This window comes from Cyrtonyx montezumae, unplaced genomic scaffold (assembly GCF_038088225.1).
Source record: "Cyrtonyx montezumae isolate F1298 unplaced genomic scaffold, pur_monq_1.0 scaffold_0, whole genome shotgun sequence".
NCBI lineage: Eukaryota > Metazoa > Chordata > Aves > Galliformes > Odontophoridae > Cyrtonyx > Cyrtonyx montezumae.
In genome coordinates, this window is record NW_027071824.1 from 55649569 (window position 1) to 55675088 (window position 25520).

Sequence of the window (25520 nt, forward strand, 5' to 3'; positions counted from 1 at the left end):
GTAGCTACGAAGGACATAAGATCAAAAGGTGAATATAAGAATTACCTATGTCCGTATTTGGAGTTTCTAAACTGATATTTCTTAGCTTGGATTCTCCCTTTCACAGTAACACTTAACCTTTGTGTATGTGTATGTACTTCCCTTCATAAATAATACAGCTGTAAGCGTTATTATGGACATAACAAGAGTTTGTTCTTTTAAATGGAGTCATAGTGATGTGAAAACTGTAAGAAGGTAGTTGGCTTTTACCAAACTATTCATGCAAATGAAGTTCTGATTCTCCCAGACTGGGAAGCCTTGGACTGATGGGTCCACCTCCTAATTGCCCAACCTGCTTTGGTTCTGTAAGAACACAAGGCTCAGGAGATCTTCCCATTCTGAAAGTGAATTAATGTAATTGTCTTATTGCTCTTGGATATGATTTTCCTGGACAAATTATCTATCTGCCTATATTATAGAAGAAAGAAATTCTTAATCAATATGTAAGCAAATTTGCATGTACCTGTTACCTCTGGTTTCTTATCTTACAAATGACTTTTGGAAGGTGACTCTTGTAAATATTTTAATTAGAAGCACTGATGTGTTGGTACCTCCTGCCAGAGGTAATGTGAATGAAATACTAAAAACTAATTAAAGATAGAGGAGTGTCTGACAAAGCATTCTTCATACCTGGCATAAGCAAATGTATGAATGTAATAAATTAATGTGTACAATTAAAATACAGATAGAGATTAACAGTTGAAAGCAACTGTCTGTGCTTCTTCTATGCTTATTCATAATCAAATTCATCTTTCAGGACTGTAAAACATCAGCAAGTGCACATTCTGGAAGTCAAGTGAATGCAGTCTTTCATGCTTTTGTTTCCAACGGCCTTCCAACTAGCGAGTTTCTTTTTTTAATATTTTTGGTTGACTCTGCCACTGATTTTCATTATGTGTGTCCCCATTATTACCGTATAATCTGAACATAAAAAACATGGTGCTGTAACAAATGACTTCACAGCATTGACAGTTTTAGCAGGATCATTTCAAGGCCGATGAAAAATTTCCCAGAGAGATCTCAGGTCAGGTTTACATAAGCTAAACAGGAAATGATTGCCACTATTCACATTAAGTCCTAAATGTTTTGTGTAACTTCATCTACATTTTATGTTCCTGCATGTCTCTCTATCTTTTTCAGCTGATGAAATTCCACACTTCCTTAGGTTAGAGAAATAAGTTTATGTTTCATGGTTTGTTGTTCTTACTAAGCTTTACAGGGTTTGGGATTTTTAAATATATTATTTTATAGGAGTTTTTGATTGTTTAAATTTTACATACTTTGTAAATTCTTATGATACCTAGGGGTTTGTTATTGCTTTTTCCCAATGGACTACTAATGGAAGTTAGCCTGTCTAGCCCATGTGCTAGATGTTGTTAGGATAAAACTGCCTTTGACTTTCACACCTCTCAGGGGACGAGTAATTGTTGTGTTCAAACAGCCTGTAATTGTGATCCCGCTGGCTTTCTCAGTACGCTTCTGGCTATTAGAATCATTAAACAACTCAGCACCTGTTAACAGCATTGTAAATATTCAACCCTGCTTGTGTGCAGGTTGAGTCCAATATAGGAGAAGGCTTACAGAGCCCAGCCTCATAAATTAGAGCTTCTGACAAGTCAATTATTGTGAAACTGGGTTTCACTGTGAAATAAATGAAATGGTGTGCTGATAAAAAGGTAGGCTGTCTGTTTATAGCAAAGGGAAAATAATGACTAGATGATTCAATGCAGTGAGCATGAAACTGCATTGTTTTTATTCTTTATCTGTAATTAAATAGTTAGGTAATATAGCTTCCTAGAGGAACTTACATACAAAGCAGTTTTTATGTTTGGAGCATACCAACATGTAAAATTCTACTTGCTTTTATGGCAGTGCATTCAAAATACCATCTAATGTCTACACAATGCCTCTCTTTTTGCTAATGATTTTAACATAGTTTTTCTAGATGAATGGCTCTGCTCTTTTATTAAGGGAAATTGTGCTGAATGATCAAGAAGCTCCTGTGGATGCGCTCAAAAATATATTTACCCTGTTATAGATAGTAGTTAAAACACAGCGGTACCATATCATTCAAGATTACAAATAATTAAGATTTTTCTTCACATTGTTTTGTTTGCACTAGGCGGCTAGATATTTACATCTCTGACAATAATTTACCGAAAATCTGCAAATTTTAAATTCATATACTTTTAAATGGCTTTATAATGCATTCTGTCATTAAGTCTTCAGAGAATAGTATTGAAAATTAAACTGCAAGATTAAATCTCCTTGAGTTAGTGTCAATTTGGGATTGTAATTCAAGATTGAATTACAATCTTAAAAAATAATTTCATTGTATTGCTTATATCCTTCTTCCCTAATTTTGTCAGTATTCATCATCAGTGTTATGATACTGCAAATAATACTGCTGAAGTAGTACAATGGAAGTCTGTAATATCACGACAACAAAGTGCCTTAATTAGACATTTAAGTAGTGCTAGATTCAATTTGGAGAAAAATACCAATGAATCTTTAGTGGTTTGCACCAATAAAATAGAAAATCTTTTTATACCCATAAACAATGTATGTAGTTAACTTGCTTGGATTGTTTTCAGATGGTAAACAAAATGATACAGAGAAATTTCTATAAATAAACAGAAATTATGTTTTTTTGCTAAAATGTCACTGGAAGAAGGTGACCTTTTTATATCATTGCTGTTTTACGTCAGTAGAATTCATGACTTTAATGAAAATTAAGTTGCTGGAAATAATTCCTTTTGCTGCAAATTAATTTTACTTGCGTAAGGTCAGTAATGTGTGGTTGTTTATCATATAAAAGATCTTAGTCAATATAGTTACTTTTTTGTTTTGTTTTGAACAGCAGCTGTGATTTAAATATTTAAGATCATCTTATCATGAACTGATATAAAATACCATGGAGCTGAATATGAATACTCCACAGCCAAATCTAGAGTTTGCTGCCTCACGTAACTGACTGTCTCCGCAGAACAGATTTTTAATCATTTTCTTCATGGTTGTAGTGTTTTACTCCAACTTTATTCAATTATAAGTGAACATTCAGTGAATTAACCCCATAATTTACGATTAACAACAAAGGAAAACAAACAAACAAACAAACAGAAATAACTGTATTGCTATTTAGCATACAGTTTTATTTCAGTTTTATTTCAGTTATGCTAGTGCTATCCCAAAATTAGGTAAAGAAATGTTAAAGTCTGTTTGAGTAAATAATATTGCTTACTAGATTATATTAAAAAACAGTCATGGAAGGGTACTTCTGGTACTTAAATCACAGGTCCATCTTCTGAAATTTGCTAAAAGCAGCATTACGGTAAGGAGAGTAGAGCTTAAATCAAAGAATGGGATTCTTCTGCCCCAAATACAGCATCAACAGCTGAATTGATTATCTAAACTCCCTTTTTCGGTCAGTGGTCACATTTCACCTTATCCTACAGCAGAAATCTGAAATACCTCAAATGAATAGCATTCTCTAAATGCATGCTTCTCTCCACTGACAGTAAGGAGAGTTAAAAAGACTAACTCAGGTTTAGATGTAACTATGTAAAATCAGCTGAAATTAATCTCAACACACAGCCTGTTGTACACATGCACAAAATAACACTGAAAGAACCTAATCTTCATTACAGCATGTGGCCTTGTTTCCAGTGGGGATGCTGAGTGCACAGTGGAAACAGTAGGACGTTTAGAAAAGCAGCCAGTAGGAACAAAGGAGCATCTTTCAGTATTGCAGCAATCTCAGTCATCTGTTTGAGTGACAGTAATATCCAGAATTAAATGAACGGAGACAAGCTTTTTTACTGTGCTTTTTAATAACCCGATAGATCATTGTTTTGTTTTGTTTTTGTTTTTTTCTCACCTTTGAAATTGCAGAATGTGCTTATATCTCTTAAATTCAGTATTTTGAAACTTTCTTAGTGTGCTCAGTTTCAGTTTGAGTATAAAAGTTACTTTTAAAATTTATGCCTTTGTTGAATCTAACCCTCTTGTTACATTTCTATCTGTGGATTCCAGGGTAAAAGTTCTCCCTGAAATTGTGCTAGTTTGTGTGAGTAAGAAATCTTAAAATATATCTTAAGTTCTACTTAAGGTGCACTGACTTCAGTGACTTTATCTTTCTTATACACTATGAATGTTTTAACATGCTTTGTAAACTTTTTTCCTTAATACAGATAGCAAAGAAACACTGTTAGTACATATAGTTTACCCAGATGTTTTCTACTTGCAAAAGAATCTGTGAAATAAACACACTGACAAATACTCAATTCCATAGTGTTAGTTATTAAGTGATTTTAACTTTGGTAATAAAATAACACAGAAATATAAAACAAATATTAGCATTTGGATTTGTGTAAGTTTACTTTTTCAAGAGCTGTCACTATATGTCCAGCTTTTATTTTCAGAGTTGTAGAATATAAGAACATTTGCTATCTTGGGCGGGTTTTCTTATTTATTTAAAATGTTTGCTTATTTGTTTTCAAACTTACATAATCAGGAAATTAAACATATGCGATGAAGAAGATCTTCCCACAAATAAAATGTAGCCAGTCCAGTTCTGTTTATATCAACCTTCCTACTAAGAAATAGATAAATAACTGTTTTTCTGTATGTACATGTTACTATTATTTTGGTTATTCACACAATCCATATAAGAACCATGAATTTCCTGTTAGACTGTATCAGGTAATAGTTCTGTGTGTAATTGTTTAATGTGCATGCTTGTTGTTCCAAGCGTGTGTATGTATTATACAGCCTTGTTAAGTTTTTCCAACAATATGTTGTTTAACATTTTCAGTGTGATATAAGTACTTGCATGATGCATCTGTTTTCAATTCTTCCAGTTACTATAACTTGGACAATGTGAGCCATGACACTATGAACAAATACCTCTCAAGCCTTGTTGAGAAATCCCTCTTTGATTTGGAATGCTCCTACTGTATTGAAATTGGGGAGGTAAGACCAATGTGTGTACTAAGATACATGTTCCTAGAAATTGGGAACAACTTAATACATGCTCCTTATTTGAAGGCTTAGTTTCTCTCTGGAGCTATTTCTAAGACTGAATTGAAAAGTCAGCTCAATCAGGTTGGCTGCTAAGTTATGATGCTAAACCATTTTTACTGCACTCTCCTATAAAGTAGTCTTAAAATATATTACTGTGGACATTGAACTATGTAAGAAATATGTATATTTGATTACTCTCCTAACAGGATAACCGCAGTATTGAACCTCTCACATACGGCCGCATTGCTTCCTATTACTATCTGAAGCATCCAACTATTGGGATGTTCAAAGATCAGCTGAAACCTGAAAGCAGTGTTGAAGAATTGCTCTTAATTCTGACTGTAAGTGATGATATTTTCTTAATTTATGCATATGTAATTCACGACTCTTAAAGATATTTACAAGTGTATGAAGAAACATCCTAAAATTAAGAAAAGCCTTTCTTCTGTGATTTGTAATTTCTTTTTTTGTTGTTGTTGTCATTGTATTGAGTTATATAAATAATCATTTTTTATGTTTCATGTGCTTAGTTGAATGAGTTGTCTATTTCTTTTCTGTCCATTTGTAATCTTCAAAATATGTACAAATCCAGTATTTGTTTAAGTTAGGGTGGGTACTGAAATCCCAGAGTAATAACTGTGTATCATCATCCCTTATTTGTACCAGAGCCCAACTTTGCTCTGGGGCAATCTAGAAGATAGAGCAGCTTTTTATAAATTTGGAGACATTTGAAGAAGATCCGTATCACAAAATGCTTTCTTTACAGTCTCCCAAGCACCTCACATTTCCTGAAGTCTTTCTCTGCAATATGCCAGCTCAAATGGTTATTCTTGTAACTGTTTGTAAAGAAGTGCAGTGCAAGGCAAAAGGTCTCAGGGTGCAAATTCAGAGATAAAAAGTATAGTATAGTGTGATAGTATTACATGTCGTCATAAATGACATATATATTATATTAAAAAATGACTACACATGATGACAGGTAATACATGTTTTTTACATATTTTACTTATTTTTAAAAATTTACTCTTTTATAGCTACAAAATCTTCTATTTCAAGCACATATTTAGAAGGAAAAAGTACCACATCGCTATCATGGAAAACCATATATGATTAAAGTCTCTTCTGTGTTATATATTTTATACTAGTGGCCCAAATTCTTTAATAACCATATTTCCAAATGTTGACCTTAAAGTCAGGAGTCCCATTTATGTTTATTACTTCTATATTTATTGTTTTGACACGCTGCCAGAACTTTTCAGAGGAGAAATAGAAGCAGAGAAAAATAAAAATAGTGCTATTCAACAGTTTACATCATAAAAAACCCAATCAGCATTTTATGACACTAGGAAAGCCTCTTTTCTAGTACAAAGATTTCTTCCTGACAAATTTAAATCACCTGCTGCAAACAGTCAGAGTGTTACAGCTCAGAAATAAAGGCCACAGTAATCTTTTGTAATGGAAAGTGTTAGACAGCCTAAATAGGGAGTTACTGTCACTGACCTGGCAGTATCTGTTCTTCTGTTGTCAGAAAACATTGTAAATTCTATGAAATAACATGCAGTGTATACTCAATTCAGAATGGTAGTCTTCCGTGACTCATGTATATTCTATATTTAAAATAACTGAAATTTTAAAAAGAAATACCCACAGGGATCATAAGTTGAATAATATAATATTCAGTATTTAATGTAAGGGCTTTACTCCAGCTGCTGTCTTTATTTAAAGTATCTTTTTCTCCCTAGAGAAAATTGTCTACACATAGAAAGTTGGGTTTTTTTTTTTTTCTTTTGGAAATATTTGGAGAGGGAAGCTAGAGAATAGGATTAGCAGATATGGAGGGATGTTTCATGACACTGTCTAAGCTAATGAGTAGCATAGAGAAGATGAATGATACAAGCAGATCTTAGCGATGTCTGTCTTATGCCAGGGCTCCTCGTCCGTCTAAAAAGTTTATGTCTGTGAAGCACAAAGAAAAATAGCTAATACTGCAGACAGTACCCAAGACCCTAGTGTTAGGAAGAAATTGTAAAGTGCAAAATGTAGTAGTTCTTTCTACGTTCTTGTTTGTTGGTTTTTGTTTTGTTTTTCTGGAAAAGTAATCTTATGAATTGTCTATTTACAATCTTAAGAGGAATGAAACTAAAAATCATACAGGGGCCAAGCATGCCAAATGTGTCGATTTGAAAGATGACAAGCATTTGTGAATACTGGATGCCATTATAGCTGACAGTTTTTCCTTTTTATGCAGATGTTGATTTTCATAATTACTACTGGAATTACTGTTCGTTCTTGTTAAAGGTGTAAATTGAAAGGGTTTTTTTTTTTCTATTTGATGTTGTGCTGAAAAGAATTGCCGTTTCAGCAGAGTTATTGCCAAGGATTTTTTTTTTCCACTAAACACTGTGAATTAATGAGTTTTATAATTACGGCAGTTGCTTCACACCTCTATTGTTAACCAATGACATTACATCTGCCTTGCTCCACTGGTGCCCTCCTCCTTCTCATTGAAGCATTTAGCAGTTTTGGCAATGGGGAATTACATGGCATGGGGTAAGTAGTCTAATTAGGTATAAGTGAAAATCCTAGGGGAAAAGGATATTTAAAAAGTAATTTGAAGAATCTCTTAATGATGCTGGAACTGAAAGCTGTAGTTATAGTGAAAAAGGCTTCTAGTTGCAAAACATGGTTATGATTGTGACTATTCCGATTATCATTCAATTTAAAAGTTTTGAATTTTGGATTGTATTGTTTAAAAATAACTCTCCAAAGCATTTCTCAGATACAGTTGCAGGATTTTGTGGCTATGATATATGGCATTGCTCCTAATCTTGCAAACCTTTAGACATTTACCAGTATATATCGTATATATCATATACAGGAGAAGGCAAGAGTGTCCAACTGTAGCAAAGAAAATCTAGACATTGTGGATTTTTTTTCCTGAATTGTCATTGTGTACCTTGAACAGGAGCAACAGTTTGTTTAAAACAAATCCAGGAAAAAAAGTAAAATTGCATTCAAGAATTCAGAAAATTATGATCACATTAAAGGCTTTAATCTGAGTGTGATTAAGAGATTTTGAGTTTCAGATTGTTATCCTGTAATGCTAATGAGAGAATTATGGGTTGCATAGGGATGAATTGTCACAGGAAAACAGTTTTGAGTCATTCTGTTTCCACTACTGATGAGTTTCTCAAGAAAGTCACTTGATGGTAAGATTTGTTTCCATTTAGTAGTCAACGCCATTCATAGTCTTCCCTAGTGTCCATTCTTTTCTCTATCTTTAATTTATCTTTTCATTTGGTCATCTGGTAGTGTTTTGTGAGATCAAATGTGTTGATTCTTTTTCATTGTGGTTGGGTCTTGATAATTTGTTTTCATAAACAGGGAAGTGGCCCATGGCAACTACCCTGCAGTCATTTTAGAATTATAAAGTCAGTAATAACTGATGCAGGTACCCTTCTCTTACCTCTTTCTGTCTTTCAGTAAACCTGTTCTCATGTTTAACCTGTTTCAGGTTTGCAGGCAGTGTTCAGATTCATTTACATTTGTAACTGGCTTGCACTGAGTAATTGCCAGTAATTTTTCTGAGAAAAAATCTTTAGTGCTTTTCTGTAGAGTTTTCTATAAAACTTTCCTAGCTGTGCTTCAGGTGGTTGTAATCTAAATGTAGTAGTCTTAGATAGCAGTAGTAGTAGTTATCTTATCGTTGCTGAGTTATGGTGCTTCTTGAATTAAGTGTTACTGAGGCCCTGGAGCGTGTTCAGAGAAGGGTAACAAAACTGGTGAGGGGTCTGGAGCACAGATATGAGGAGCGGCTTATGAGGAGCGGCTGAGGGAGCTGGGATTGTTTAGTCTGGAGAAGAGGAGGCTCAGAGGAGACCTTATTGCACTCTACCACTTCCTGAAGGGGGGTTGTGGTGAGGAGGGGGTGGGCCTCTTCTCCCTGATAAATAACGACAGGATGAGAGGGAATGGACACAAGTTGCACCGGGGAAGATTTAGATTAGACCTGAGGAAACATTTTTTCTCTGAAAGAGTGGTCAGGCACTGGAATGGCCTGCCTAGGGAGGTGGTTGAGGCACCATCCCTAGCGCTGTTCAAGAAGCGTTTAGATGAGGTGCTAAGGGATTTGATTTAGTAGTTGGGTAGGGATAGTGATAGGAGGATGGTTGGACTAGATGATCTTGTAGGTCCTTTCCAACCTAATGAACCTATGAATCTATGAAGGGAAAGTGTTCATGAATTATGACTGGCAGGCCAGTGTCCCCAGAGGTACATGAAGACCATCTCCTCTTATTCTAAAAGTTAGGTGCAGGCATTAAAACAGAAATCAAGATGAAATTCAATGGGAGATTCTTAGTAGAAATTTTTGTTATTTCCTTTACTAAAGTAGGAATCAGCACAATTTTTTTTTTAATCAAATGTGGTTTGTTGTATTTTGAAAAAAGGACGTCTGCCTTGGTTATGGATTTAGAACTATGTTGGTTAGATCCAACAGCTTCAGTTTTATTGCTACTCTTACCTGATTATCTGGCTAATGTTCTTATGTATTAAGCAAATACTTTGTAATTTCTGTTCATACCATGCTGTCAGTGGTTTCCAGGCTGGTTCAGCACGATTCCATGACGAATGGGGAGGGGGGACTCATGGAACCCCAACCAAGGAAAGGGAAAAGGGGAGAAAGAAAGGGTAGGGAGATGGGCCTAAAAACAAAACAGCACCAATGATCTGAGGAATAAAGCTAATTTACTAAATAAGGTATCAGAATGCAAAATAGCACAATATAATTAGAATTGAAGCAAATAATCAAATAAAATGAGAGGGAGCGTGTCCAAAAACTGAAGGCCTTACTCTAATGCTGAAGGCAAGACAACTATGGAGCACACACGCTGGTGGGAAGAGCCAAAAGTGAAAAAGAGAGAGGTGTCTCTTGACACATGAACAGTTTTTATCTTTCCATCTGGGTAGCCATATGATAAAACACAAAGTAGTGCAAAGTCATCTGGGGTACATCGTTCTTCTTCTCTTCTAACACTGGTGTACCCAGAACTATCGATGGTGCACAGAACTGGAGCAACTCTTCAACTCCCAGTGTACTACATGATGTTATGATGTGGAATACCAATAAAACCATACAAACCACAAAGGTTTTTGACTCAGTGATGAACTGTGTTGGAACTAGTTTTCAGTTGGATGCCATGACACATTAGTAAATTACAAAAACATTGTCCAAGAGCAAGCTCATGTAATACTACTCTGTAAGCCATGGCAGAGACATTGATTTTGCATTTTTTTTACATACTATATAAATCTGTTTTTTCTACTCTATGAACCTTTTCAGAAAAAAAAAAATAGATCATTTTTTCTGTCAGTCATTTTATCTTTTACATATATGTTACATTGAACATATATTGTTGTTTATGTGAACACATATATATTGTTTATGTGATAATGATTTTTATTTCTTATGGCATAAAAGAACAGTAGGACTATATTCATTACAGTGATCTTTTTAAATATGGTATGTAATTGTCAAGAATATAAATATTTCATCACAGAGTTTATATCAAAACGAAAGGCGGTTATGTTCCATTCTAACTTTTAGACAACTTATGTATTTGATTTCACATATATTATGTATTATTAGTAATATGAGCATGACAACAGTGGCCACAGTACAACCAGGAATGGGCCTCAGACATTTAGCATGACTTCTGATAACAGTAGAAAACTGTTACCTCTAGCCATTAAATATTTATTTACAATAAATAAATTCTATTTACAATAAAGATATTAAATATTTATTTACAATGAAATCCTGCCTAGGGCTGTTCAATTGTATAAATTTTATCGCAAACAGGACCACATACATAATCTTTATACAGCCTGTATTGTCTGCATTTTAATACTTAAAAACATCTATGCTTCGGTACTTGTGCGTGTAGAACATCCAAGGAGTATAACTGTGTTAAATAAAATAGTTAGAAAATTGTGTTTGGTTTCATGATAATAGCACAAAACGCTGTAGTGAATTCTAATGCCATCTAAATTTCACTTTCTCCTTATTTCTCCTTATCCAGTGTATTCCTAACGTGTCTTATTTAGAAGAAATAGTGAAATTTGTTTTGATTTTTTTTTCATAGTCCCAGTAGGTGGAGCAGTTTTGAATGTGTTGTACTTGAATATAATCACTTTCGTAACAGAATGACACAAAAGTTTCTTATTTTTCTCTTTTCAAGTGATTTTTTGATTTTCAGTTTGAAAACATTGTATGCTGCCCTCCTTCCTAGAAAAGCACAATCACTTAGTAAATCAAAATGACAGTTCCCACCACTGGCAACTAACTGAATATGGTATAAGTCTTGCATTTTTACAGCATCAGTAAGAAGGAATTGCATTCAAAACCAGAAAATATATCCCATCTCCACACATGACTTTCTGATTAACAAATCTCTTTTCTTTCTCCTCTAATCATCTTAATTCAGTTTTTGTCGTTACTTGCCATTCTGAAAAACTGAATCAATACTCACACAAGTTAAAACCTATTTTAAAGGTACATATCAGAAACCTTTGAGTTCATATCCAACCAGGCTTGGGGACAACAACCGTTATCTTAAAAATAATATAGTGTCTTTGATTTCTTATTATATCTAATTTGGTTTTGTTGTTGTTGCAGTGCAGCATGCAACAGAAAAACTTGTAGAAGTGTATATAGCTATGATAATGAGAGCTGGTAGGTTCAGACTGTTTCAAACAGCTGCAGTAGTAACTGTTATTGACAGAAAAATGGGGAATTAATTCCTTTCTCAGTAGCTACAGTTGCAGCTATAGCAACAAAGCACACATTTGCTGTTTTGGTGAGCCAGGAAGTTACAGCACTTCTGTCTGCTAGGGTAGAGTTGTGAGTTCTCTGCTGGTCTTGTACTGCGGATGTGAACATTGGCTGCCATATGTGGTGAATCAGTACTTGCTTTGGTGTGTATTTGCTGCTGTGCAAGTTCAGTGATAGCAAGCGTGGTTTAGCTGCATAGTACTTAGAGCTACAGGCAATTCAACTGCACACCAATTTATTATACTTATTTACTTCTCTATTTTACTGGTCTCTAGTTACTGGTTTCCATTTTACTAGAATTACGTTGTTACAGTATAAATTACAATAGTTACATTGCTAATGAATTTGTTTTCACAGAAATCAGTGCAGTTAGTGACAGTAACTCAGCCTTACTGACTGCTGTTAAAATGCTCACAAATGTGAGCTAAGAGATGTGTGAGCAAAGAAGAGCAAAGAGATGTGTGAGCAAAGAAATGTGAGCTCTGTTGGCAAAGAGGTTTCTGCACTAACTTGTAAAACTGTTAAGGAAATGAATTTCCTGTTGTAGCCTGTTCTCTGATAGGAACAGAAACTTCTGGATAAGGAGCTGAAACAGTTACATCATACAAGATTGGTATACAGTATAGAATGTGTCTTTTACATAGTAGTTTGAAAATAAAAAAAGGACATAAGAGGATTATTGAGTGGTCCTTAATGAAGTATCTGTCACTTGTATTTTCTGTATTTACATTTAGATTCTTTCCTTGTCTCGTTCTTTTCTTTTTCTTCTTTTTCTGATGGGACCTGCCTGGCTTCAGAAAGTTGAATTTGGTTTTAAATCTTGATGTTATGTATTATTACAGATTAGAAATTAGTCTCATATGGAGTCCCTAGTATTTACAAGTGTTTTATTTCCCAATTACTTAGGTAGCTTGGAGTCCCTAGTATTTACAAGTGTTTTATTTCCCAATTACTTAGGTAGCTTTTGCTCCCAGCAATGCTTGAAGAAACTGCAGAGATGTCTTTCCCTATCAAAATGACAAAACTTTTCTTAGCATTTGAAAAAAGTGATATACTTTTCTGTAAATTTGGTACAGCAGTCAGCATTTTTTTAGAAAACAGTGCAGGTTTTCTACTATGTACCTTTTTTTTTTTCCCAAAAGTTTCATACTTTTGTACGAAAGTAAAAAAAAATACTAATGCATTGCTGCTTCCCAATCTGATATACTATTATTATCCTAACTGTGAAAACTGAAATTATGCACATTTCTAAGTACTTTTATCTGGGACAATGCTTAAATACAACTTAATTTAAAAATTTTATTCCCTTTTCTCTCTGTCTTCCTCTGGAAGAGTCTAGTAAGACATCAGAGATTATTCAAACAACTAGTTTTCAAAAAGCAAACATATTTCTCTCTCACCTTAAAAGGTATTAAAATGGCTAAAATCCCTTTCACAACAGGTCTCTTCAGTCCTTTTCTTGTCAGTGTGAGGGCACATGCTATGATATTTGGTTATATTTTTGGTGTGTATATACATGTATACCTGAAAAATATTTTGTGGGTACGACTGGTATATTCAATATTAAGAAATTTCATTTTAAACTTATGAAATCATTGATTGCACAGTGTTCTGTAGGTTAATTAGATTAATTCAAACTTTTTTTAATGCAAATGTAAACAAAGCAAGGTATGTAGATAATAGGTTGTTTTTTCGTTCTGTATATGATTGTCTTAATATTTACTATATTCAGTCATATAAGATGCTAATTTTGAATACTTCTTCAGCTATAAGAATGTGTGTTTGCTTTCTCTTGATTCACACAGAACAGATGGATGCTTGACTGCCTGCTAATCCACAGCTGGAATGGTTTCAGCAGTTTCCACGTTGCTGGGTTAGAGTGGCTTTTCTAGTGGACTGAGAGGGCAGCAAGAGAGGGATATCATTATTCATCAGTATCCCAGTGGGATCGCTGCCAGCAGAGATTAATTTTTTCTGTTATGCTTGTAAAACAAGCTCAGGTGGAGTCTCTAATCCTCAGGGCACGGGTGGCAGATCAAGGAAGATGCTACAAAGCTAGTTAATTTTCAGATTCTAGGGGAAACAGAAGCTCTGTTAGATGTATAAATACATGATTGCAAATTTAAGTAGCTCAAACCCAAATGGGATCTTCCAAGACATCTGGTACTGAAAATCTCTGTTTTCTTTGTCTTTAGAAAGGAGTTCCCGAAACTTTACACCAGAGGGAAAATATGTGCAACTCTTTTAATCATCAAACATCTTTCCTTTTCTCTTTTCTTTTCTTTTCTGTTTTTTTTTTTTTTTTTTTTTTTTGTAAATATAGCTCTAGCTTCAGTTGGAAGTCTGTATTTACAGGTAGAACAGATGTAGTATAAGTCTGTGTAGGTAAACTGAGTTTTCAGTGTTCTCACAAATCTTTCTGCAGTGAAGATCATTGAGAAAATTATCACTTGCCATCCAGAAAGGGTTAGATCTGTCATAGTAATGCCTGGTACATCCCATTGGGGTAAAGGAATGTTCTGGTAAGGTCATATGTGGTGCAAGGCCCTTTTTAACATATTATTCCCTTTATCCAAACTCTGGTCATTCATGACAAATTTTGGTAGAACATCCTCAAATCAAGCGTACTAAAATGCTGGCAGATAGTTTATATGTTTGTTAGATTTAGTGATTGTCCTTCTTTCACACACCTGTAATTATCAAATTCTGTCTCTGCAGTACCTTGTAGCTTGAGTTCTTCAAAATGTCAGGTCAGATTTTCAAGACTGATGATCCAGATAGTTCTACTAAGTGATGTGACAGTTTTTATCAGCAGGGAATGACGGTTATTAAAATTTACAGCAGCTGTCACTTCCTGTTACAGTTTTTATTATTATTATTGTTACATTAAACTACTTTTATTTATTAAGTTTCACTGCTCAAAATGAAACTAGTAGCATTGGCTCATCAGAAAGACATTTTGTATGTAGGCACCTTCCAAGTTTCTCATGTATTTCTGCCAGTTCATATTGTTCTACTATATTAGTCTGAGCTTGAGCCTCTCTTGAGCAGAGGCCACTAGTCATTTCACCACATGATGACAGGTATTCATGCCTGTGAACTTCTTATTCCCTTTTGTCTCTGATCACATAGTAGTCCATTTCTGGACCTTAATCCAGAACAAAAATGCAGCAGTGTACATTTGTGCTTCCCCACTAGGGGAGCTGCCACAGGTCAGCAGATCTGAAATCCAGTTCTCAACACGCAGAGCTTTTACAACTTGCCATTAACATATACAGAATGTATGGGCCCCATTTCACATTAAGAATTAGAAACTCTTATCCCTGTCTCCATGTGGAGCTGCATTAACTTAATGCAGAGCTCTGTTAACTTCTTCCCAGGGTCTGGGCTCTGCATTGGAGATCCCAATGGAGAATCGAAAGCCAAAGATGAAAAATGACTGATCATTTTCCCGGGGAAAGTTACATGCCAATATTTGTAGTTAGACTTTTTATTGCTGTCATCATCTCAGTCAGTATTTAAGCCAGGTAATTCAGCCAAAACTCAGCTTCAAAATGTGGACAGACATCCAAATGGAACTCATAGCGATTAGACTTTTGAATATAGTCAGAGATTTTCCCATTTTTGATTTCACATGTTACTGAATTCATGTTCTGAAAAGCAGTATTACTGTAGAAATTTCAATACAACCAAAACCAGTTGTTTTTACGTATTTCCCATAATATGATTTGAGATTACATGGGAAGAAAGTTGTGTGTCACTGTCCCATCTAGATATAAAAATAAAAGTAAAAATAAAAGTAAAAATAAAGGAATGATAATAATGCATTCAGAATGTGCGAGTTCAAAGCATTCTCATGAAAAGTAATAGAAAAAGTCAGGCATCTTGGAGAGCTGAAAATCTCGAATATACCATTTCCAGTGATAAAATGTAATAATTCTCTCACATCGCTATAATTCACCTTATAAATAGAATTTATACCATTCAATTTATATTTATTTGCTATCGTCAAAGTAACTTATTCTAGGTGGATAATGTATTCTATACCAGTTTCAGATGTTTCCTCTTATATTTGTTCTCCTTTGTTCTACTTCTGCATTTATTTTATCTTAAATTGTCAAGTGTTCCAAGCTTACTGACTTTAAATCCTGAGAGTGAACTAGAGCCATCTTTATGAATGATATGAATAATGTGTGTGTAATACTATGAAAGTACCTACACATTTGGGGGAATAATGAATGTTATTGTAAGAATGTTTTTTCATTAGAATTGGCCCACGAGGTAGCCCTAAATTATGATTGTGATCATAAACTTCATGTAATATGGATTTTGAGAGTTAAGGCTTATTGAAAATCATGAATTCGTTCCTTGTTTTAATATGTTTTAGTAAACCACACAATTTAAAAAGGAAATGTTTCTGTAACAAAATGGTTCTATAAGGGTTGAGGTTTTTTTTCCCATTTGGTAAACCAACTATATTGATTTTATTATCTATTTCCATGTCTTCTTGTACACTGAAACGTAAATTCTCTAATACTCTTAGAAAACTTAGAGTAAAAAATTGTTTTTCTGCTTATTACAGAAGTGTTAAGAACTTTTTCCCCGCATCAAATTCTTCTTATTATTACCTGCAGCTCTCTCTCTCATATGTGCTAGCACTCTTGCATTTTCTTTCAGCAACTCCATGCTGAAGCAGAGGTCTGCAATTTAACTTTGTATATTGAAATTTCCCCAGACTGCCTGGTCACCCCCTGCAATTGGTAGCTAGTATTGTTGACCTTCTATTGCTCTGTGCACAGTGGCAAAGGTCTTTCCAACTCCTGACCTCTGGTCATCAGGAATGTCATCAGTAGTTTGTAGTTTGGACATTTTAAGTAAGAGGTGAACTTGTGAAATCTAAACCCTTCAGGGTGTTTTTAAATGATCACTCAACTGTTTCATTGCCCTAGCTTGTGCCTTTTATGATGTCTGTAATTGTAAAATTTGTGGTGTTCTCCAGATGGAGTTATTTTGAAAAATATGAAATACTTGTCTTTTTGAAGTGAGAAGTCTGAGGACCCGATTACATATTATTTTTTTTATACATGTGAAACCTTTGTAAGAATGATAAGCACTTTTAACCCATATTTTCTTAGAAACTAAGTTTGTAGATCACACCACTGAAACATTTACCGTTTTAAATCCTGAAATATAGTTATAATTGATTATTTTTTACTCATTATTATTTTACTCAGGCTCAGCTGCAAACTTACATCTCAGTATTTTCCTCCTACATAGTTAATTGGATTGCATTTACAATTTGAATATTTTTAATACACATCTTTCATACATGAAAATGTCTTAAATACTAGTAGAATAAGTTTAAAAAGTTAAAGATTAGTATTTGTTTCAAAAGATATTGAGCAGCCCTTATCCCCCAGATAGTGTTCTCTATCCTTTGCACTTCTGTTTTCCTCCTGTCTTTTTTCCAGAAGAAGAGAGTTGAGAGTGCACCAGTAATGTACTGGGGCAGTGGTGAGTTCACTTTTCTTATAGTCAGATTGGACAGGAGAGTTCAGACACGCTCTGATGGGAGGCCTGGTGCCAAAGAAGAGCCACTTCTCTGCTGCCAGGGCCAGCTGCTGCTACCCCAACAGCTGTGTGCCCTGCAGGGCTGGCATAGTTGTGCCTTCTGCCAGGCCCCAGTGCTGATGGGAAGGGCTGAGAGAGTCCCCAGTGGAAAGGGACTTCAGGGTTGGCTCTGACCTGCTGGGTGCTGTTTGATTGCACTGACAGAGACACATGTAGCATGGAGAGGTGGTTTCATTGTATATGAAAGTGAAGATCATGTTTAGATTTTGTCTACGATAAGTTACGCTATCACATAGTAAATATATATTCTCCAGTCTTGCCTGATGGTTCCTTTTGTTCTTCTTTTGCATCATATTTGCCACTGTTCAGGATTACTACAAAACTGCAGCTTTTTCTGTTCCTTAGCACTACCTTCCAGGCTGCCCTGAAACCTAGAACATCACTTCTTGCAAAGTCTGTCTTCAGAGTATTTTGTGTGTCTGCTATCTACAAAAGGCCTTGTAGTACAAGTATAACTGTGTAACATAATGACTTTAATAAGCTAGGATAAATACATTTTTTTTCTTTTAGTCTGTCAATGAATCTTAACATTAAGAACATAACATTTGTTCTTAAATGCATAACATTTGTTCTTTAAGCCTGTAACTAGTAATACATGCTCATAGCTGTCTTTAACTGGGATGTTGTCTTAGACCTTTTATGTACAAGAATAAAACAAAAACCAAACAAAAAAAAAAGATTAAACTTTAGTAGTTTGAATTATGTCCCATCAAATGAACACATATATTTATGATCTACCAACAAACTCTTTAAAATAGGAGTTTGTAGTGGAATCATTCACAGAGACAGACTTTTCAGAGTAAGAGTTCTATCAAGCACTTCAGCTGGTCTGTTTTTAAATCTGCTTTAGCTTTAGATGAGTTGAAAAACAACGTTTAAGCATGTGGTCAGTTTAAAAACAAAGCAAAATAAAGTATTTCCTCACGTTTATTCATTTTCTTAATATAAATTGATGCTTGACTGAGTATCAGCTGTCTGCCAGGGTACATCTGTGTAAATTTAATCTTTCCTTGTAAATCAAGCTCATAATTGAAAATGTAAGGTAAAACGTAGTATAAATATATTGGTAATAATACATACATGTGTCATTGTGGTGCCTCACAGTGGACTCTTGGGAAGAGAATGAGCAAAGGAATGTTAGTTTGGGAATTTAAATCAGTCAGTTGTTTTTCCTTATAGTACAGTAAACATAGGGTCAAGTGAATCTTTTTTCAGCACATGAATGTATGTATATATATTTTTTAATGGAAATTATTTCATATATATATACATATATATAAATTATACATATATAAATGTTCATAAGTAGTGTAGTTTGGGTATCCTCAATTTTCTTATTTATGAATCTATTATAAAACACTTTTGTCCAGGTAGCCAGCTAGTCACAAAATCAGTGCTGTTCTTTTTTCTTTTTTTTTCCTCTAATTTGACCATGTAACTTCACTACAGTAATACAGATACCAATATTACCCAAATGAGAACTATTACAGACTGCTTTAAAGATTGGAGTCCTTTTTGTACACTGCAGCACTTGAAAGTGACAGGTCGGGACACTGCACTAGAATACTTTGCAACGATTTTTACAATGGAAATGGAACAGTAGATTAAAAGCAAAAAACTGATTATATGATGTATTATTAATTAATATTATTGTTGAGCTCATGTCCTGATACAATAATTTATGGATCAAAATATGGTCTTTTTCTCTCTGAGAAATTATGTACTGACCCAACTTTGATTTCTGATAGAGAATGAAAATTACCACATAAAATATTCTTAATGTTAACTGAAGAACAGCCATTAAAAAAATCCTACATTTATTTCAGGTCTTTTTTATTATTATTCTACATGAAAATATTTGATTTATGCAGTCCTTCAGCTTGTACTCACACTCCCAAGAGTTTATGTAATTTAAACCAACAGTCAGGTAAAGAAGATGCATCTGCTGTATTACCTGAAAGTGATTCTCATCTTTTCTCTTTATTTTGTTATTCTGGTAGTAACTTCTGATAGTAGTTCACTACAGGCACTGATTTTTGAACACCTTAGCATAGCAGCTGTTAATTTTGCTATTGTATTTTCTAAGAATGCTTTATTGTCTCCTTCTCCTCTCTCTGCACCAGAAACTTGCAAAAGCAAAGCACTTCACAGGTTTTTAAAGTTCTGAACATGGTGTTTGAATTCACTGCATCAATACAAAGAGAAGGAATATATATACAGTTAGTCAATTCTGAGGTAGTTTCCAGTGCAGCATCACTCAATAAAAGACTTTGCATCAGCTCTGGAATGTGAGAAACTATTTTTGGTTTGTTTTAGACCCTCATTGTTACAAATTAATCTACTGCTCTTTAAGGTCTAGAACTCATTAACTTTATACGTTTTGCTGTTCCCATGACTGAAACAAATGTAAAATATTCAAGTTTACTTTAGTTACTCACCTTGATCCTATTTCTGTCTGTTCTTAGCAGGTATCCTCTCTTACAGACAGGTGAGAAAAGGTACCTGCTTGAAGTTTAAGATACTTCAGAAGGTTTACATGTGGTATAAGTCTAGAGTTCAGCTCCCACTATAAATCAGTAATTTCAGCCAAGCTTATATATGTTGTGGGTATAGGAAAAATCTGATGTTTTCTAACCCTATGGGCATCATGAAGCCTAGCATTTGCCAGGTTGGATACATTATTTGCATTTCCATTCAGTAGGATTCCTCAAAGTCTTGCGCACATTGTAAGGGTCAGAGTGTGATTTGGTCACACAGACTTGCAGATTCAGATCTGAAGTTGAGAGAGAGAAGCATTTTTATTAAATAGAAATTGAAACAAGCTTTACTAGCTCATTAGTACACTGAGGTCTGGATCAGTTCATTTGTTTTGTAATTGTATGGATAAGCAGCTAAATGAGACACTGAGCGATTCAGAACTGACAGTAGGTGTCAGGGAGAGTTAAGGTATGGGAATAGCCCATACAAACATGGGGAACAGAAATTTGAGAGCAGTCTCCAAGAAGAAGGAATAAATGACTGAATGTCTGAAAGCAGTAGCCAAAAAAAAAAAAAAAGCCACCTTGTTCACATATATTTTAAAATGAGTTATTTACTTTTAGAACTATTTCAAAATGAGTGATTATGGAAAAGTGCATATTTGGAACATAGTGTTGCATGATCCAGATAGGACTCTAAGGAGTTTGTGGGTGATGTTAGGCAGGAGGCAGAATTCAGTTATCAGAACAGCCTTTCATCTTCTAAAGTGTATCTGTCAAGGTCAAGTTTATGAAAGTATATGCACAGTATTTCTCAATGGCAAAGCACGTCACTGTTTCTCATATACCCCTGCGTTGCATGCAAAATAAAGTGCAGGTTGCCCTCAAAATGATGAAGCTGTCTGTAGTGCCCAAAGGAATACATTATTGGGAAAGTCCAACACAGACCCATAGAATAGAGAGAGCTGTAACACAACTGCTAAATGCTTGATTGCAGGACCTGTAGCTAAAATTCCTAGTTATCTCTTGATATCCCCAATAATTATGCTTAATTCTGTAGGATCTTTGTAAATGTATTATTATAATATTGCAGCACATGGTCTGCAGTAGCCCTCATCAACGTAAGAAAAGGCAAAGTGAAATATGCACATCAGTGCTCTGTGGTTTAACTGTAAAGTTTGTATTAAGTTTCTTGACTTCAAGATTACAGTTGATGATTGAAACGTTTTGATCTGTGTCCTTATCCGTGGAAAAACAGTATTGAGATGCAGTGTACTAAAATACTATATGTTCTATACTGTGTGGGGTAGTTGAGCCTACAGCCTTTGCCGAACAGATTGAGAGTGATAATGAAAAGGAAAACTAAAATGAAAAAATACTGAGTGAACAGCAGGTCCCATTTGAGGTGATTACAAAGGATGTTTCTTTATTCTGTCTTTTCTTGTGCAACCTGAAAACAGTAGCAGGGGGTTATGAGCAGAGTTCATCACAGAGTTGTCAATCACTGTCATTTAACATTTTGCAATGGAAGATGTCTTTATTCAAGGACAGCTGGGCAAATCAGAGAAACAGATTTGCAGTTAGTAGTCTGTCCAGCCTACACTAAGCAAACAAGGACAGGGCAGAAATACTGGCCTCTCACATAAAAATATAATGGACTCTGCTGACCTTGGTGCCCTCCATTCAGCTTCATTCTCAGTTGTATAAAAGCTTCACTACCCATTCTCAATTTCCTTTAATTACCTACATGATGCAGATAAGAAAATGAACCTCACTTACTTACAGTCAGTGATCACAAACAGGAAATTAAGTAGGCAAGTTGTTTAAAATAAGGGGAGTGTTTTGGAGGTAAATAAAATGTGTGCTGGGGAAGAATTAGTGAAATGCATTTTTGGGAGTACCAGTTGGTCTGGAGTGACTTGGCTGATCCGTCTTCTTTCTGCTACTTTATACTGCAAAGGAAAGCTAAGTAAAAAATCTCCTTGGTAAATATTCTTTAAAATATCTTTGAAGGAGAAGCAAGTTAAATAAAAAGAGTGAAGCAAACATGCAACATTCTATGGGGCTTAAAAAGATTGTGACCTTAGGTTCACAGAATAAATGACCACAGTTTTCACAAGAGATCTAGCAGAGGCATCTAGGATTAAGCAGCAGTTCTCTTTAGACAGTCTTCACTTTTAATCTGCAGTCAAGATAAATTAATGACATTCTGATTTCCTTTCCAAATCTATCTTTCCTTTTACATTTATATCGCAGTTTAGGTACAGTTTCACTGTGTAGTTAAAATAAATAGAAAATATTTACTGACAGTTTTTTGAGAGGAAGGGAAAAAGCAGCTATCTTTTTAGAAACTCAAAAAAACCCCACCTCTATTAGGACATTAGTGAGTAGATAAAGTATTTTGCAATTCATTTAGGTTATATGTTTGAAAATGGCAGTTTTTCTTTACTTCATTCTGCATTGGTTACACTTGTGGATATTTAATTAATATAGATTTTCAGGAAGTCTGATTAGAGATTGAATATGTAGCTTAAGAGGAATATAAAACCTTGAATAATTTAATTTAATGGTCTCTTTCCTAAACCTACAGTTCAGAATACATTACCCTTCAAGCTACCCAAAAGGCTTTTAATTTGTGATAAAATAAATATATTTGCATAAAGTACAAAGGGAAAAAATACCTTGTATTATAGAAGTCTTACTTTACTTGAAAGTTTTATATTTTACAAAAGTCATTCTCATTCCAAACAAGAATATGTATACATAAGTACCAGAGGATTTTGTGGAGAACATTGCCAGTTGTGCCACAGAATAGACTTTGCTGACCAGGTTATAGTTCTGAGCATGCTTCTATTGAGAGTTCTTGCTTGCCCAGACAGTGGATCTCCCTATCAATAGGAGACAGAACTGCTCAGGCTACACAGACAGACATGTTCCCCTCAGCCCTGAGGATGGTGCCAGTGATAACCACAAAATTCGGTGCACAGCTCCTTTCTGAAACAATGAGGAAGTTCTTAGCTCACGTTTTGACACGAATGATAGCACAGAAGATAGTTTTCAGCACCTACTTAACGATTTTGCTCTTTGCTGTGATTACCAAGCAACTGTTGCTTAGAAATTGATTCTCAAAATAATGAAAATACATTTTAAAATCAATTTGAAATAGAACCCGAAGCTGTTTCAAATCAACGGTGTTTTGATTTCAAAAAGAAAAGTAGTAACTGTGAAATAAGAAAATGTGAGTTATCAGCTATAGCTAACTTCACTATTGTTTTTGTGAGCTAACGGGTAGGATATCTGTAGAAGGTCATCTCTAATATTGAGTCCATCCAGTGAATGTATTTATTTAATTACTTTTATTTTCTTATTCTCTAGTGGAAAAATCAATGTAGAAAAGTTTTTGAAACCTATAATCGGGGTGAATATTTCTGAATATTTGGCTAGCTATTGTTTAACCACAAACACCTGATTTTGATAAGTAGGCTATGTAAATGTTAAAATGCTGCTATTTTAGCAACAAAATCTAATTACAGTAATTTAAATACATGTAGTTTTAATGCCTCATTAAAATCGTGCTTTAATGTTTTTTATCCTTTTTTTTCAGAATGCTGATGAGTACACAGATCTACCTGTGAGACACAATGAAGACCAAATGAACAGTGAACTGGCAAAACATCTTCCAATTGAAGTCAATCCTCATTCATTTGACAGCTCACACACAAAAACACACCTCCTGCTGCAAGCCCACTTCAGTCATGCCATGTTGCCTTGTCCAGATTATGCTACTGATACAAAGACAGTGCTGGACCAAGCAATTAGAATATGTCAGGTATAGTAATGCACTTGTTTTACAGTAATGCATGTGATTTTGTTTATTGTTAGTATGTTGTAATACTTCAAATATTTAAAAATCTGAAGAGTTCTTGCTATGTCACTTGTTAGGGAAGAATTAGATGCCAACAAAGAAGTCCTCTTTTCAAAGCAGAAGATAAATGATCTTCTGCTTAAAAAAAGCTGGGCTGAATGGAGGTATCTGTTGCCATCTCCTTTTCTGTGGAACAGTTTTCTGTCACTGTGTTGTGGAATGCTATGTCATTCCTGCATAGATGCATTCCCTACAAATTGTTGACCTCTAGGAACTGTGTCCCATTGATACATTTCTTTTTATTGGACCCAAAAGCATTCTAGTCACTGCCAAGCATAAATAAAACACCTTCTGAAGTGTAATTTGGGACAAGATACTGGGTTTTTCTGTAGCTTGTAAAAAAAATATGTCTTCTGTTTCCCAATAATCACAGAATCAAGGAGCATTATTTTAAACACAGATTTAAAAACTATCTGCAGGCTTGTGACTTCTATAGTTGTACAGAAGTCTTGCCCCACACAAAACTAAAGTGACCATGGAGAGCACTGGTTGCAGGCAGTCACATGCACAGTTGTACACTTCTAAAGAATTTTAAAGCAGCAATTTAGGTTTGCAATAGATTACTACAGTATCTGAAATACACAGTTACAGCTACAGTGGGAAGAAGGCTGATACAGAGAGCAGGTTGGCCTTCTGCTTCTGCAAGAGAGGAGTAATAATATTTATTCTCTTTAGCAGAGCTAAATAAGGACTCGCTCACATGTTCTTAAAGGTCAGGTGGTCTGTTTTTTATCTTGCTCAGTTCCATATTTGTGAAACAGCGTTAGTAATTCTTTCCTCCTACAATTTTTGTTTGCCCATATTTTAATATCCTCAGTGATCTACATGTCATTTACTAGAATGATACTCGATCTTATCTGAAGATTTTATTTCAGAAACCATTATCACTCAGGAAAACAATCTAAGGCATTCAACTGTTCCTTTAAATTGAAGTAAAATTCAGGATATTGTTCCATGCAATACCTTTTGCTAACTGATAAATAATGTTACATCTGCAGTCATCTTTAAAAAAAAAAAAAGTTCCTGCTTTCAAAGAAAAAGAAAAACATGCAAGCACATTAGTATTTTGAAGTTGGTGCATGGTTTAAATCTCTTGGGAGAATATTTGTTCCATCTTATTAGTCACGCTTTCCAAATGGAGGTTAAAGTTCCCAGAATCTAAGCAATAGACAGGGTTACACTTTCAGTACTGGTTGTTACCTTTTTCCTTAGCACTGACCTGCTGATGAACTCTAGGTCACCAGAGGTGGAAAAAGAGATGTTAGTTGTGAGAAAAGGAACTGAACCATGGAGGGCTCCACTGATAAACACATCCAGCGGATGACGTTCTTGTGTGCATGTGAGCACGTGCTCGTATGCCTCTGAGGGTAAAATTCAGCAGTGAGACAGAATTGTACTTTGAAATATGTTGAATTTCTGTTTATTTACATACAAAATACTTTAGGTGTTAAGGTTGTATAGCTAACCTTCCAGTGGTGACCTGAACATAAACTGTTGTTTTTGCTGGCGGGTATGTGAGCAAAAGGCAGACTTCCTGTGTCAGCGCTGCATTTCTGTTCCAAGAAAGTAAGGTCTTTCCAAGAGCTTTTACAAG

General features: G+C 34.8%; 1 protein-coding gene across 2 annotated transcripts in view; it reads left to right on the plus strand.

Annotated features, from left to right (window-relative positions):
• Positions 1–25520, plus strand: part of ASCC3 (activating signal cointegrator 1 complex subunit 3) — a 263322-nt gene that overhangs the window by 217765 nt on the left and 20037 nt on the right. Inside the window, exons 35-37 of one of the 2 annotated variants that reach the window (XM_065735653.1) lie at positions 4899–5010; positions 5268–5402; positions 23606–23830. In XM_065735653.1, the coding sequence (XP_065591725.1) occupies positions 4899–5010; positions 5268–5402; positions 23606–23830 (472 nt within the window). Of the gene's footprint in view, positions 1–4898; positions 5011–5267; positions 5403–7493; positions 7606–23605; positions 23831–25520 lie in introns of those variants that run through there. The other variant, XM_065735658.1, reaches the window with a different exon arrangement.